General features: G+C 41.1%; 1 protein-coding gene across 1 annotated transcript in view; it reads right to left on the bottom strand.

Annotated features, from left to right (window-relative positions):
- Positions 1-2,658, bottom strand: part of LOC111862586 (endochitinase A) — a 46,599-nt gene extending 43,941 nt beyond the window's left edge. The window contains exon 1 of the mRNA XM_023848091.2: positions 2,603-2,658. Within this exon, the coding sequence (XP_023703859.1) occupies positions 2,603-2,617 (15 nt within the window). The 5' untranslated portion in view covers positions 2,618-2,658. The remainder of the gene's footprint in view (positions 1-2,602) is intronic.
- Positions 2,659-12,594: the final 9,936 nt, after the last annotated feature.

The raw sequence follows: 12,594 nt of genomic DNA, 5'->3' as shown, positions 1-12,594 counted from the left end.
GATTTTACACACTCGGTAGAACTCCCTGGGCGGGTGATCAGCTCGTCGCAAGGCCTCTACCTGTACACTAACACAGAAAAACGCACACACACAAACTAAAGACCCATGCCCTGAGTGGGATTCGAACCCACGATCCCGGTTTCCAAGCGAGCGAAGACAGGACATGCCTTAGACCGCTCGGCTACCGTAACCGGCTTACTTTATTTTACTTTAAAACAATAAAAAAATTCGTGAAACTGTGTTGACTTCCAAACCGACTCCATGGAACTTCGTCTTCTTGAGAAGCCAAGGGAAGCCCAGGTAACCAAATTCACCGCCTTCTATGGAACCGAAAGAACCTTTTCTAAGATATCCCATCTCTAGTCCCTATTCTGATATTGAAATATACTGATATCACTACCTCGTACAATACTGATTAAGACATATTTTAAAATTATCCGCTCATTTATGAATACTTATTTTTCTTTCATGTTCTTCAGCACACATTTTAATGCGATATTCAGTTAAGCCAGTATTAACGAGGGGTAATGTTAAACATAATTTTAATTTTATTAAACAGTTGTTTCCTCTTTTAACTTGAGAGAGAAAATGTTATTGCTACAAGATTACGGTTTTCTACGATATGACTTCATAGTTTTGGTGGAATGACACTAACGTTTCGGAGGAACTTTCTGCCTTCACATTTCTACTGTGAAGATGGAAGCAGAAAGGCCCTCCGGTATGTAGCTGCCTATACGTAAAGATACTTGGCAGCTATTTCACAAAGATACAGTTATGGAAAATCACAGGCATGAGAACATCAAATCTGGCAAAACATTCATTTCCTCTTTAAAAGGTGACGCGTATATGTACGGATAATGCAATACGAAAACTGTAATGGACGTACCGCAGTTCAAGGGAACTATTCAATTCCTTAATAAGGAAGTAACATTTTGCAGTAGTGACAAATATATCAAGAAAGGTCAGAGAAAATGAAAGCAACGCTATTACTCTCCGAGTTGCTGTTAAATTGGTCTAATGATAGTATGCAGACCCATAGATACTTAACGTAAGACAGTACAGTATACTTCCTTGCATACTTTTTGTTCCCTAATAAAGTCGCTTGTAGTATCCATCAGAGTTGTTGAGACATGATGTCAGTGAGACCGCATGAACTCCGTTTCAAGGACAGCTGCTAATAAATAACTTGGAGAAAACTCGTGGTCTCCATGCTTTCTGTGTCTGTGAATTCCTTCTATCGCCTTTTGAACGCCTTAACCAATTTTTATGATCCTTGGTATATCGTGGCCCTTCTCAATGGCGTACTTCATAAATCCTTCCCATAATTCTTTTTGTGCTTGTATATCTGTGTATCCCTCCCATCGTTCAAAGACAAAGGCTCGGTAAAGTGCTTCCCTTCGTTCGTTGCTAGGCAACGGCTCAGTAAACATTTCCCGCAGCAACGAATGCATGCAACAATAGAAGAATTGTTGGGAGCGTGTGTCCATGGGTCTGTGTATCCCTCTTTTCTTGCTGGGTAACAATTCGGTAAAGACATTCCAGCGGCAACGAAAAATTGTTGGAGGCATTGTTTTCTATATGGTCCGTGTCATATAAAAGGAAAGTGTTCAAGTAGGCTGTTTAACGGTTTTGCTAATATCGAGACGCTATAGCATCTGTTGTAAGTTACTGGGCTGCAGGAAACTTATAAATGCAGGCTTCAGGCCTAGTGCCGTCCAGTCTTGGTAATTCTTCCCAGTGAATGGAACAAGACACAGTACAAAACAGTTCCTAAAAACTGCTCTTCTTGCGTGCATTATTGAACAGATAGTCAAGAAAATTTTACTTTTCATACAACACAAAAGTTCCTTGCCGTTTTCGTAAAGGCCCGCCGCTGTGTGGTGTATGATAGATGAATTTATCCTATATTTTCACACTCTTTCCTTAAAAAATATTATTTTTCCATCCCTTTCCAAGCATCCATATTCCTTCATATTCCCAGGTATGCGGGGTTGGTGTGACTAATAATATTATGTATCTGCTGCATGCTTCGATCCGGCCAACAAGCCGTGTTTATAATGGCAATGATTAACTAGAAGTGTATAGTGTTAGTATTCTAATTTCGCGTTACAAGAATACTGTAGAACAGTTTTCTTTAGATATGTTTAAATGGGTAATAAATATTAAGTTGGATGCTTGAAACACACGAACTCGAAAAACTGTGAATCACATTATGTGATTATTATTCATTTTTCTGAGTTAAAGAAAATATGACAATTTCAGATTCAACAATTATATAGTAACGAAGTTTATAATACGATCTGATTAATTCTCTCCTTCCAGCCTGTTTTGGTGGTGTTACTGTGGCTTAAGAATTAATAATGTCGGTAATACGTAATATTATTATAGCGGTAAACGTGCAAGAATCGCTCTATGTTCCTTCACCTGTGCTCCACTCTTCGCAATGCTCGCGTCATGTATTCGATCATAACCACGTGACCTACTCGACATTTCACAAGAACTTTGCGGAGACATTTAAAATAAAATAATGTAATTACAAAATTTATCCGATTTTCAAAATACGCTTCGGGTATATCAGACTTCCATCTATTTTATAACCTACCTTGGCTATGTCCATGCTTATGAGTCTGGAATAACTTGAGTATAGAACATCGACACACAAACTGATGGCAGAAATATGGCCGCATTCATATTTATATACGTTCTATATCCTGGGTTTGTGTCTTTTATCACAACGTCTTTTGATACCCCCACCTTTTGACAAAATCTCTTCATATGGCGCTGTAGAAGTAACCTGTAACAGCCTTTAAGTGGAGAGTAACATTAGCGAAGGGAGACAGATAGAGGTGTGTGTTGGAGCTGCCCTAGATTCCATCGCTTCGGTACGTACTGCGATACACATATAAAAGATGGCGGCTAGTGAGACTGAAACAGCCTCTGGTCCATTACTAGGCGAAAGAGAAAGACGGTGATGCAGGTAGGGAAAGGAAGGGGAAATGGGGAGAGAGGGGTGGAAAAGGATTGCTAAGATTATTAAAGTAAAAAGTAAAGTAAAGCTATCCCTGTAACAGGGATTATTATTATTATTCCTAATAATTTTATGAAGGATATTAAGTCAAAATTACAAAGGATTAAGAGAACATTATGCAGTTACTTGAATTTTTTTTTCCTTTTGGCGCTACAGCCCCAATTTCGGCCTTGGCCTACCTCCGTGAAACTCTCTGTTTCACTTCGGTTTACTAGATCTTAGACATTTGGTAGGACTCCTTGGGCGACTGATCAGCTCGTCGCAAGGCTACCGGTACACAAACACACAAGAACGCGCGCGCGCACACACACACATAAACACTAAGCATCAATGCCCTGAGTGAGATTCGAACCCACGATCCCGGCTTCCGAGCGAGCGAAGACAGTACATGCCTTAGACCGTTCGGCTACCGTGACCGGTAATGTGTAAGATTAATATATAAGAATTCAGTACGTACCTCACAGGAAACAGATCCGAACCCACGATCCCGGCTTCCGAGCGAGCGAATAAAGTACATGCCTTAGACCGCTCAGCTACTGTGACCGGCATTTAATGTAGAGAAGTGAACAATTTTACAAAGAGCAGGGGAGATGAGAAATACAGATAAATACAACTGCAGTCGGAATATCTGAACTGTAGAACCATTTGCGAGACCTGGACATAGATGAGATTTAGATTGGATTCATCTGGCTGATGATGGTATCAGTGGCAGGATTTTTCTAACACAGCAGTTATTCTCAGGGTTCAAAGACGGGGGAATTTTTTAACCCCCTTGTCGGCTGCTGACGTTTGTACAAAGGCTCTTATCCCCGTAGTTAGTTAGCAAAAAATAAATTGCTGTCAGAGGCACAATGGGGGGGGGGGATCCGAAGGTAGGAGTATATTAGCAAAAGCAGTTCCTTCCATTTGAAGCGATTTCGTGTAAATTAATTTAATATAACTTAACTAATGAAGTGGATGTGTGAAATTCAAGCATTTATACAATTCATAGACATTGTACAGAATGCCTTACAGTTTCAGACAGATGTAAAATTTACGGTTTCTGTTTATTCTTGATATATTTAGCCTAGGTACTGTTTAGGATGTCTTGGCTGATTTCGGGAAAGTGACACCGAGACAGAAAGGAACACTAATTGAACACAGATTAATTCGTTAACAGCGGTAATGGTGATACGGTATGATTTCTATGAGACAGAACCCAATTTTTAAGTAATATTTTAATTAATTTAATTCTTCAAAAAGTTAATTATATAGCGCTTATGAAATTAGAAATCTGTACTTTGAAGTACAGCTCTAATTTGAGCGTGACAGTAAGGAACGTTGTACATGTCTGGAGACTAATTATAAAACATTTTTGTTAAGATTATTCTGTGTAATAACAGACCCACACAAATTTAAACACCCTATACATGTTTTACTACTTCGAAACACTGAGTGGATGTAATATACAGTATCCGTGCTTTGATCTATGCTCTTATTTATCTGAGATTTGTGAGCAGTGCGTTTATGTCATAGCGCAGTAAAATAAAAATAATGTATCTTTGCGTGTAATTAATCTTACTGCTACATAATCACATAAGTGTAATGGGCGTTAGAAGCAGTAAAGACCAGTAGAACAGCAGCTATAAATACGAAAAAGGGACAGTAAGAACCGAGATACACATCTGACACTTCTACATCCTGTTCCTAGTATATTGTCATGAGTTTAGTGCTGATATTCACTACACGGCCAAAGCCACTGACTTAAAACAATATAAAGCTTAGTTATAACTTTCAATTAACTGTAGGTAGCCTTAAACATTATAGAGGAACTTGTTTACATTATTTATATTGCCCAAATCAAAAATAAGTAATTCCAGAATCAGAGTAATTCAAAGGTAAAGGCTTGTCTCTGCTGTTGTTCCCCCAAAGGGTCAATGCCCCTACTCACCCCTTTCTAGCAGCTGTGGATACCTCCTACTCAGTCCAATGGGGCGAATGATTTCCGAAAGGACGGGAATAAGAAGGAAAACTCAACATATCAAAACTGATGAAGTATAATTAAGCCAGACGCATAACCAGTGACTCAAACACGGGCAAGTTTACTCACTCGCACTGAAGAGTATGACAACGCAAAATGGCGTCATCCCGGCTCCTTCCAACACAGATTCTAGTGGCAAAACCTCCTTCCAAAATGCTCTCTCAGATACTCCCGCCGTATATAATGCCTCCTATTTTTTTAATGAAAACTACAACAGATACAGAAAGCACAATAACGAAGTTAAATAGAGGAAGATTTCAGCTATTTTTCCACATAATCACCACTATTCGTTATGCACTTTTGCCAGCGACGAACAAGAGCCTGTATGCCGCGCCCGTAAAAGTCTTCGCCAGGAGAGGCTAGCCACTTTCTTACAGCCGCAATGACAGCATCGTTGTCTGGAAAATGTTGCCCACGTAGTCCATCTTTCATAGGCCCAAAGAGATGGAAGTCTGAAGGTGCTAAATCGGGGCTATAAGGTGGATGTGGTAGGACAGTCCAGCCAAACTTTGCTATGCGCGCGGTGGTCGCCAAACTGGTATGGGGTCTAGCGTTATCGTGTTGCAAGCGAAAGGCTGTCTGCTTCTCTGGCCTGACTCGGGAAATGCGGGCTTTCAGCTTAGTCAGCGTCGTCTTGTAGCGTTCTGAATTGACAGACTCACCAGGATCCAGGAAATCCAATAAAATCACACCCCGCCTATCCCAAAAGACCTTGCACATCACTTTCCCTACCGATGCCTGTGTCTTGAACTACTTTTTTCTTGAGGAATCCGGATGTCGCCACTCCATGGACTGTCTTTTGGATTCCGGCTCGTAGTGGTGACACCACGTCTCATCTCTAGTTACAATGCTGTCCAGAAACTTGTCACCTTCAGCCTCAAGCTGCTGCAACAGGTCCTGACAGACTTCAATTCGATGAGTTCTGTGGTCCTGTGTAAGCATCCGCGGGACCCACCTGGAACAAACTTTGCGATAATCCAGCTTCCCCAACGTTTCCAATGCATTACAGTGGATATTAAGCCGTGCACACAGTTCCCTGGTCATTATCCGCCGATCTGTATGGATGAGCTGATCGAGGCTCTGTTAATTGTGAGGAGTGGCAGGGGAGCAGGGCACAACTCTACCCTCCGTAAGACAAGTTCTTAGTTAAAGATCTACAATGAAGAAGATTATCTGCGCTTCAAATTAAGCTTCTAGATACAACTGTGGCTTCCATGCCCCAGAGTAGATCCTTAATAGGTACGTCTAAGACGCAATACCGGCTCAAAAATTATATTGTTACCCAGAATTTTGACCTAACGGACGAAAATTAAAGTGTTTGCTGGTTGGTTGGCTGATTCCTTTTGAAAATCATTTCCATGTAGATTTGTTTTCAAAATATGTTATCTATCTTTTAAGAATGTCATTAAATAAAGAAACTAACATTGTTGAAATTGGATAATTCCCGTTATTGTTACTGTGGGACGCCAGTGATACTTTGACACTAATATTTTCTTTACTTCTTATTTGTGCTGTTACTTTAACGATCTTACGACTTAATCGGAAATTATTAATTTAATTCTGATCAAGTAAGGTAACGGTAAAATTCTCCCTGTATTTAACTAATTAAGCACTACGCCTTTAAGGCGAATGTGGAAGAGGCTATATATATATACACAATTTCTTGACCTCGGCACTAGTTGAAGGTGAGCGGTCAGCTTCACGCCCCGGCCGCTTTACTCCAGGGGAAGATTTCAGATACTCATTGGATAAGAGACTGGGTGGGCCCCAGAGCTGGCCTGGACGACATGCTGAAGAGAAAATTCTTGACCCTACAGGGATTCGAACTCCGATTCCTCAGTTGTCCAGCCCGTAGCCAGTCGCTACGCAGCCTACGCTGTTCTGATCTATCAGTACCTTATCACATCCTCGGTCTTTAAGACTTGAGCTTCGTCTCTGGACAGGCTTTTTGCTGGTTACAGAGTAAATGAACTTACTTCTTTAAGTTTTTTTCTCCTTGGCATTACAGCCCCAATTTGGGCCTAGGCCTACCTCCATGAAACTCTCCGTTTCACTAGATTTTACACATACGGTAGGACTCCTTGGGCGGGTGATCAGCTCGTCGCAAGGGCTCTACCTGCATACAAACACAGAAAAACGCACACAAACATCCATGCCCTGAGTGGGATTCGAACCCACGATCCCGGCTTCCGAGCGAGCGAAGACAGTGCATGCCTTAGACCGCTCGGCTACCGTGACCGGCGACCTGTGCAATTGCTGACAATTATTTCAGCTAGTATGGATACGATGTTTATATATTTTAGAATAATACTTCTGAATATTTAAATGCTATATCTCTTACGGGTCGCAATATACGTGTATCTCGGAGAATATGTACTGTTGCAGAATATTTAGATGCAGTTCGTCACACTGAAGTGCACTGGTCGTTAAGAAACGAGGTTCAAACTATATTGATTGAGAAAAAAGCAGAAAACCTATTCTACTTTTGCTATTAAATTAGTTAGTTATTTAGAGAGGGTGGGTTTCCCCATTCACCGCGACCAGTTTGATCTATTGTGCTTCCCTCTATGATATTCTACCAGTCTCTATACCCTACCGATAAATGGTGCGTACCATCAGTCCCGCCGAGCAAGCGAGTTCGGCCATTTGCTTAGCGGTGTCTATAATGCTTCCCCCATCTATCAGAGGCCTTAGAGACTATTGTTGGGCGGGAAACGTCCTGGAATTTGGCTCAGTGATCCCCTTTGGGGATATGAGGTTCTTTTACGTGCCGTAAAGTTACGACACGGGACACACAGCTTAAAGTCCCTCCCGGAGGACTTGTTCCCTGAATTTTTCCGCTCTTAAAAATTTGACGACCTCCGCAGGTATTTGAACCCGCGTACCACGAGTCATGAGGTGGGAACGTTACCTCTAGACTACGGAGGCCGCTTTGCTATTAAATTAATAAAAATAATATTTTTTTTTGCATCTCCAACAAATTGAACCTTATCTTCGACTTATCTCTGTGTCCACATTAAATACATTGCTTCCCACTAGAAGATATTTGACATGTAAGTAACTGCATACACGGAGCAGCCCTTCTTGTAATTCAGTAGTTGATATAAAAATTCCTCACGTCTTACAAGACATTAAACTTCATTACCGTGTTCGAAGGACCAGCTACTGGATCTTGCCTTAAGCCATGTGGATCCAGTACAGTCCCTCATTATCAATTAAATCCATTTTATTATTATCCTCCAATCCATTTCTAGGTCTCACAATTGGGCCTTTTTCTGGTGTTCCAACTAAAAGTTTAATACTTGTATGCATTATTTGTCACGTGATTGAGTGACTATAGACGGAATTTGCATCCGTAATTGGATTTGTTGAACACAAACATGCAAATCCTAACTACAAGTAACTGCAGCGTATTGCTATTTCACACTCTGCAGTTCACTACACACTGAAGTCTTCTCAGCCTGCTGTGTCCTCAGCAGTCTTCTGGCAACGGCTTCCAACGGCGGGCGTTCCCTTTCCTCTGGGTTTCCGAACTGTCCCCGTGCCCCAGCTACCAGCTTCTAACAGCAACAGCTCACAAGGACTGAACCCCAGCAGTTCTCTAGCATGCATGCGAGATGTTTTCTCTGGAGACAAAACAAACCGGAGGAACTGATAGAAGTGACAAGAAGACGAGGAAGAAGACGTAAGAAGATGCTGGATGACCTTGGGGACAGAAGATGATATTTTTATTTGAAGGAGAAAGCTTGAGATTGCATTAAGTGGAGGAACTGTTTTGGAAGAGACTGTGGACCTGTCGTCTGACAGATTACTGATGAATGAATGAATATGCAGAAACATTGATCTGTTAACACGAACTGTTTCAACTTGTCCGTGTGTTACACACAGACCTGTACAGATTGTATGTCCACATTTAATAAAGTTGGAAGACAACCGAGGCAAGAGGATAATCATACGATTTGTCTTAAGGAAAGAATTTCGTAAGGCGAACTGGATTGAACTGCTGTAGGATCTAGTTCTGTAGCGGGGTTATGTTTGGTATATTACGCCTTCGGTTTTTAATGTCAAAGATATTTCATTGTTACTAATCCAGTTCCGTCGCTACCATTTTCAAAGTGTGCAAAGAATTCTCCGCGTGTTTTTCTTTTCTCTTTTTGCCAAGAATTATATAACGAGGACGTGAGGGGGGGGGGTTATGCCAGTAAATATGGCATATATTGCTGAGTGAATCACTTTCAGTAGCTCTGCACAATTTGTTGTTAAGCTCAGACACTTTCATGAGAATTGTAATGTGTGTTGCAACATGGCAATAAATTTGCATGTACTGAGAGAAAAAGAGAGAATGGTGCTCAAGAGAGAATGTACGAATAAATTAAAATACCTCTAGTGCCACCAAGTAGGAAGCTGGTTACTCCATCTTCAGAAGCGCGTGCTGGCGGAGTGGGAAAGGCCACGCCTTTGCTAACTGACCAGCTGGTAAACATGTCGACTCTAATCTAGGCTTTGCAATTCCACATTATGTACTGTTCCAGTAGCAGATGAATCAACTTTCAGATATTATGCTCTATATTTTGAGCTGGACTGTAAGAGGCGAAAGTATTTATTTATAAAATAACGTGTAAAATATTATTCTAGTTCGTTTTATGAAATTCGTTGCCATTATAGTAATGCTTACGACTTGTAATTATTTAGGTCGCAGTTCACAAAAGATAATTATTTTTTGTTATATGATAGAATGTTTTCTTCAGAATACGCTTGTTATGAAATTCCAATGTATTTGTTTTGTAATTTTGGAATCTTCGAAAATTTCATGTGAGTATAGCGTTTATACTGATATTACCTGCCATTTCGATGAGTTATATATCAGAACAACTGACGAACACAAAATTATTGCTTTCCAATTATCCAAGGCTCAAAGAATTTTATAATCATCATGTATTGAGTGCCATTAAACTAAGTCCAGTGCTATTCCTATACCGAGACGATCTGTCAATTAACGAAGAAATAGAAGAAGGTAAAGTTATTCCTGTGCTTAAATAATTAAGCACTACACCATAATGGCGTATGGGGGAGTCCTCGGCACTAGTTGGAGTCATATGAGTGACTATATAAGGTACACAAACAGTAAAGATGCGATCTTTGAGGGAAGCTGTTTTACAGATAGAGTCAATAGGAACTTTTGACTTGACGCAGAGTTTCAATGACAGATTTTTAAACAGTTTCATAGGAGGCACTGAATTTCTTGACAGCGGAGTAATGTCCAGAAGAATTATAATTCATTTAGTTAATTGATTACTTAGCTGGTAAGCTAGGCGGATTCTTAGACTTGACACAGAGGGAATATTAAAATGCGGACACATAACTTAAGAAGATATTTCCAGAATATGGGAACAGTAGCTAGAAGAAGAAAGCAGTTTTCTGGGATGTGGCACCGTGTAGATGTGGTGTTAACCGACGTTTCGAAGGAACGTATCGCCTCCAGCTTCAGAGTAGAAGGAAAAATAAGAAATCTGCAAGCGAAGAGACCGTGAGAACCGGTACAGAAGACGGCTTTCTTCATAGTCACCGCCGTGAAAACCTCAAATCTTACACTGTGGCTAGAATGCTTACTATATATCGTAATTACAGGATTGGAAATAAGAAATGATTACAGAACTTCCTACATTATTTACAGAAATGTTACACTGAGGACACGGCTGAAGTCAGAGAACAAAAGGACACAACTTAATTAACTGTTGCATTGGAAGCACAATATGTGGCAGGTTAGAACAAACACAAGAATATGATCAAGTGTAACCAGTTTCAATTAAGAGATAACTATGCAGCCCAACATATTGTCACGTCTCCAGGTAACGCGACACGAAATTATGGGTTACGGATTAGACGAAGCTGTTTACTGGATAAGTTGTTTACAATTACATTTATAATCATTCTGAAATAGCGTCTGTGAGACGATGCGACCTGACTAGTCTGTCGTATCTCATGTTTCGTCTTCTGGTTCTTGGCTGAGCTGGTTTCTTCTCTGATCCGCTCTGGTCTCCTCTGATCTGACCTCCTCTCTGGTCTTCTCTGATCTGACCTCCTTTCTAGTCTTCTCTGATCTGACCTGCTCTCTCGTCTTCTCTGACTCGACCTCCTCTGTCTTCTCTGATCTGACCTCCTCTCTAGTGTTTTTTGATCTGACCTCCTCTCTGGTCTTCTCTGATTTGACCTCCTCTCTAGTCTTCTCTGATCTGACCTCCTCCCTGGTCTTCTCTGACCTAACCTCCTCTCTAGTCTTCTCTGATCTGACCTACTCTCTGGTCTTCTCTGATTTGACCTCGTCTCTAGTCTTCTCTGATCTGACCTCCTCTCTGGTCTTCTCTGATCTCACCTTCTCCCCGGTCTTCTCTGATTTGACCTCCTCTCTGGTCTTCTCTGATCTCTGTGTCCCTCCAATTCTGACTTCTCTCAGTAAGTTATGACCGACAGTGGGACGGACTAGAAGACACCTTCCTGAAGGGTTTTGTTTCCCGTGTTAGCTAGTGTATCTGTAGCTGATCTATTCGTTGCCACGGGAACGTTTTCCATTTTTAGGTAACACGTTGATTTTATCACTAGCGTATTGGTTGTTGCTGGAACAACGTTTATTGAGCTGTTGCCTAACATTGGATATATCTGTACGCGCTTTCTCGAAAGTGCGTTTTTAGTAAACCGTTGTCTAGCAATGGACGCCCACTCTGACTCAAGATATTCCGGCTTTAGGCGGCACACCACAATATTTTAACTTCAAACGGCCATATTCAGGGGCGTCCAACATTGAAAGGAAATTTTATACCATTTTACATGTTATTTAAAATATTTTCCTACCGGAGTAATTTAAAATAATCTGCCGCATTTTTAATGACCCAGGTAGAAGAAAATTCGTGTAAAATTATGTATAGTTTCCTATTAATATTGGGCGCCCCTGAAGATGACCTTTTGAGGCTAAAATGTGTTGAACTTCATACGTATTTATTAATTAAAACCTGGGCACTTTTGATTGCATTTTTATGGTTATTATAGCATAATTAGTGCTTCGGGGCATCAGCGACTGTTGTTAAGACGTGAGGGGCATTCACAACTTCAGCTCTTGGTATTCTCACATTTTCGATTTTATAGTTAGTTATTGGAGAGGGTGGGTTTCCCCATGCACTGAGACCTGTATTGGTCCATTGTGCTTCCCTCTATGATTTCTACCAGTCTCTATATCCTACCGGTACTGGTGCTTACCATCAGTCCCGCCCAGCCAGCGAGACCGGCTCTACTAGCTGAGAGGTATCTATAATGCTTCCCCCATCTACCAGAGGTATTAGAGACTGCTGTTGGGCGGGAAACGTCCGTAATTTGGCTCAGTGACCTCCTTTGGGGATATGAGATTCTTTTACATGCCGTAAAGCTACGACACTGGACCCACGGCTTAAAGTCCCTCCCGGAGAACTTGTTCCCTGAATTTTTCCGCCCTTAAAAATTCGACGACCTCCGCCGGGTATTTGAACCCGCGTACTACAAGTCATGAGATGGGAAC

Source organism: Cryptotermes secundus, unplaced genomic scaffold (genome assembly GCF_002891405.2).
Source record: "Cryptotermes secundus unplaced genomic scaffold, Csec_1.0 scaffold1768, whole genome shotgun sequence".
Classification (NCBI taxonomy): Eukaryota; Metazoa; Arthropoda; class Insecta; order Blattodea; family Kalotermitidae; genus Cryptotermes; species Cryptotermes secundus.
This window is presented reverse-complemented; position numbering and strand designations above follow the sequence as displayed.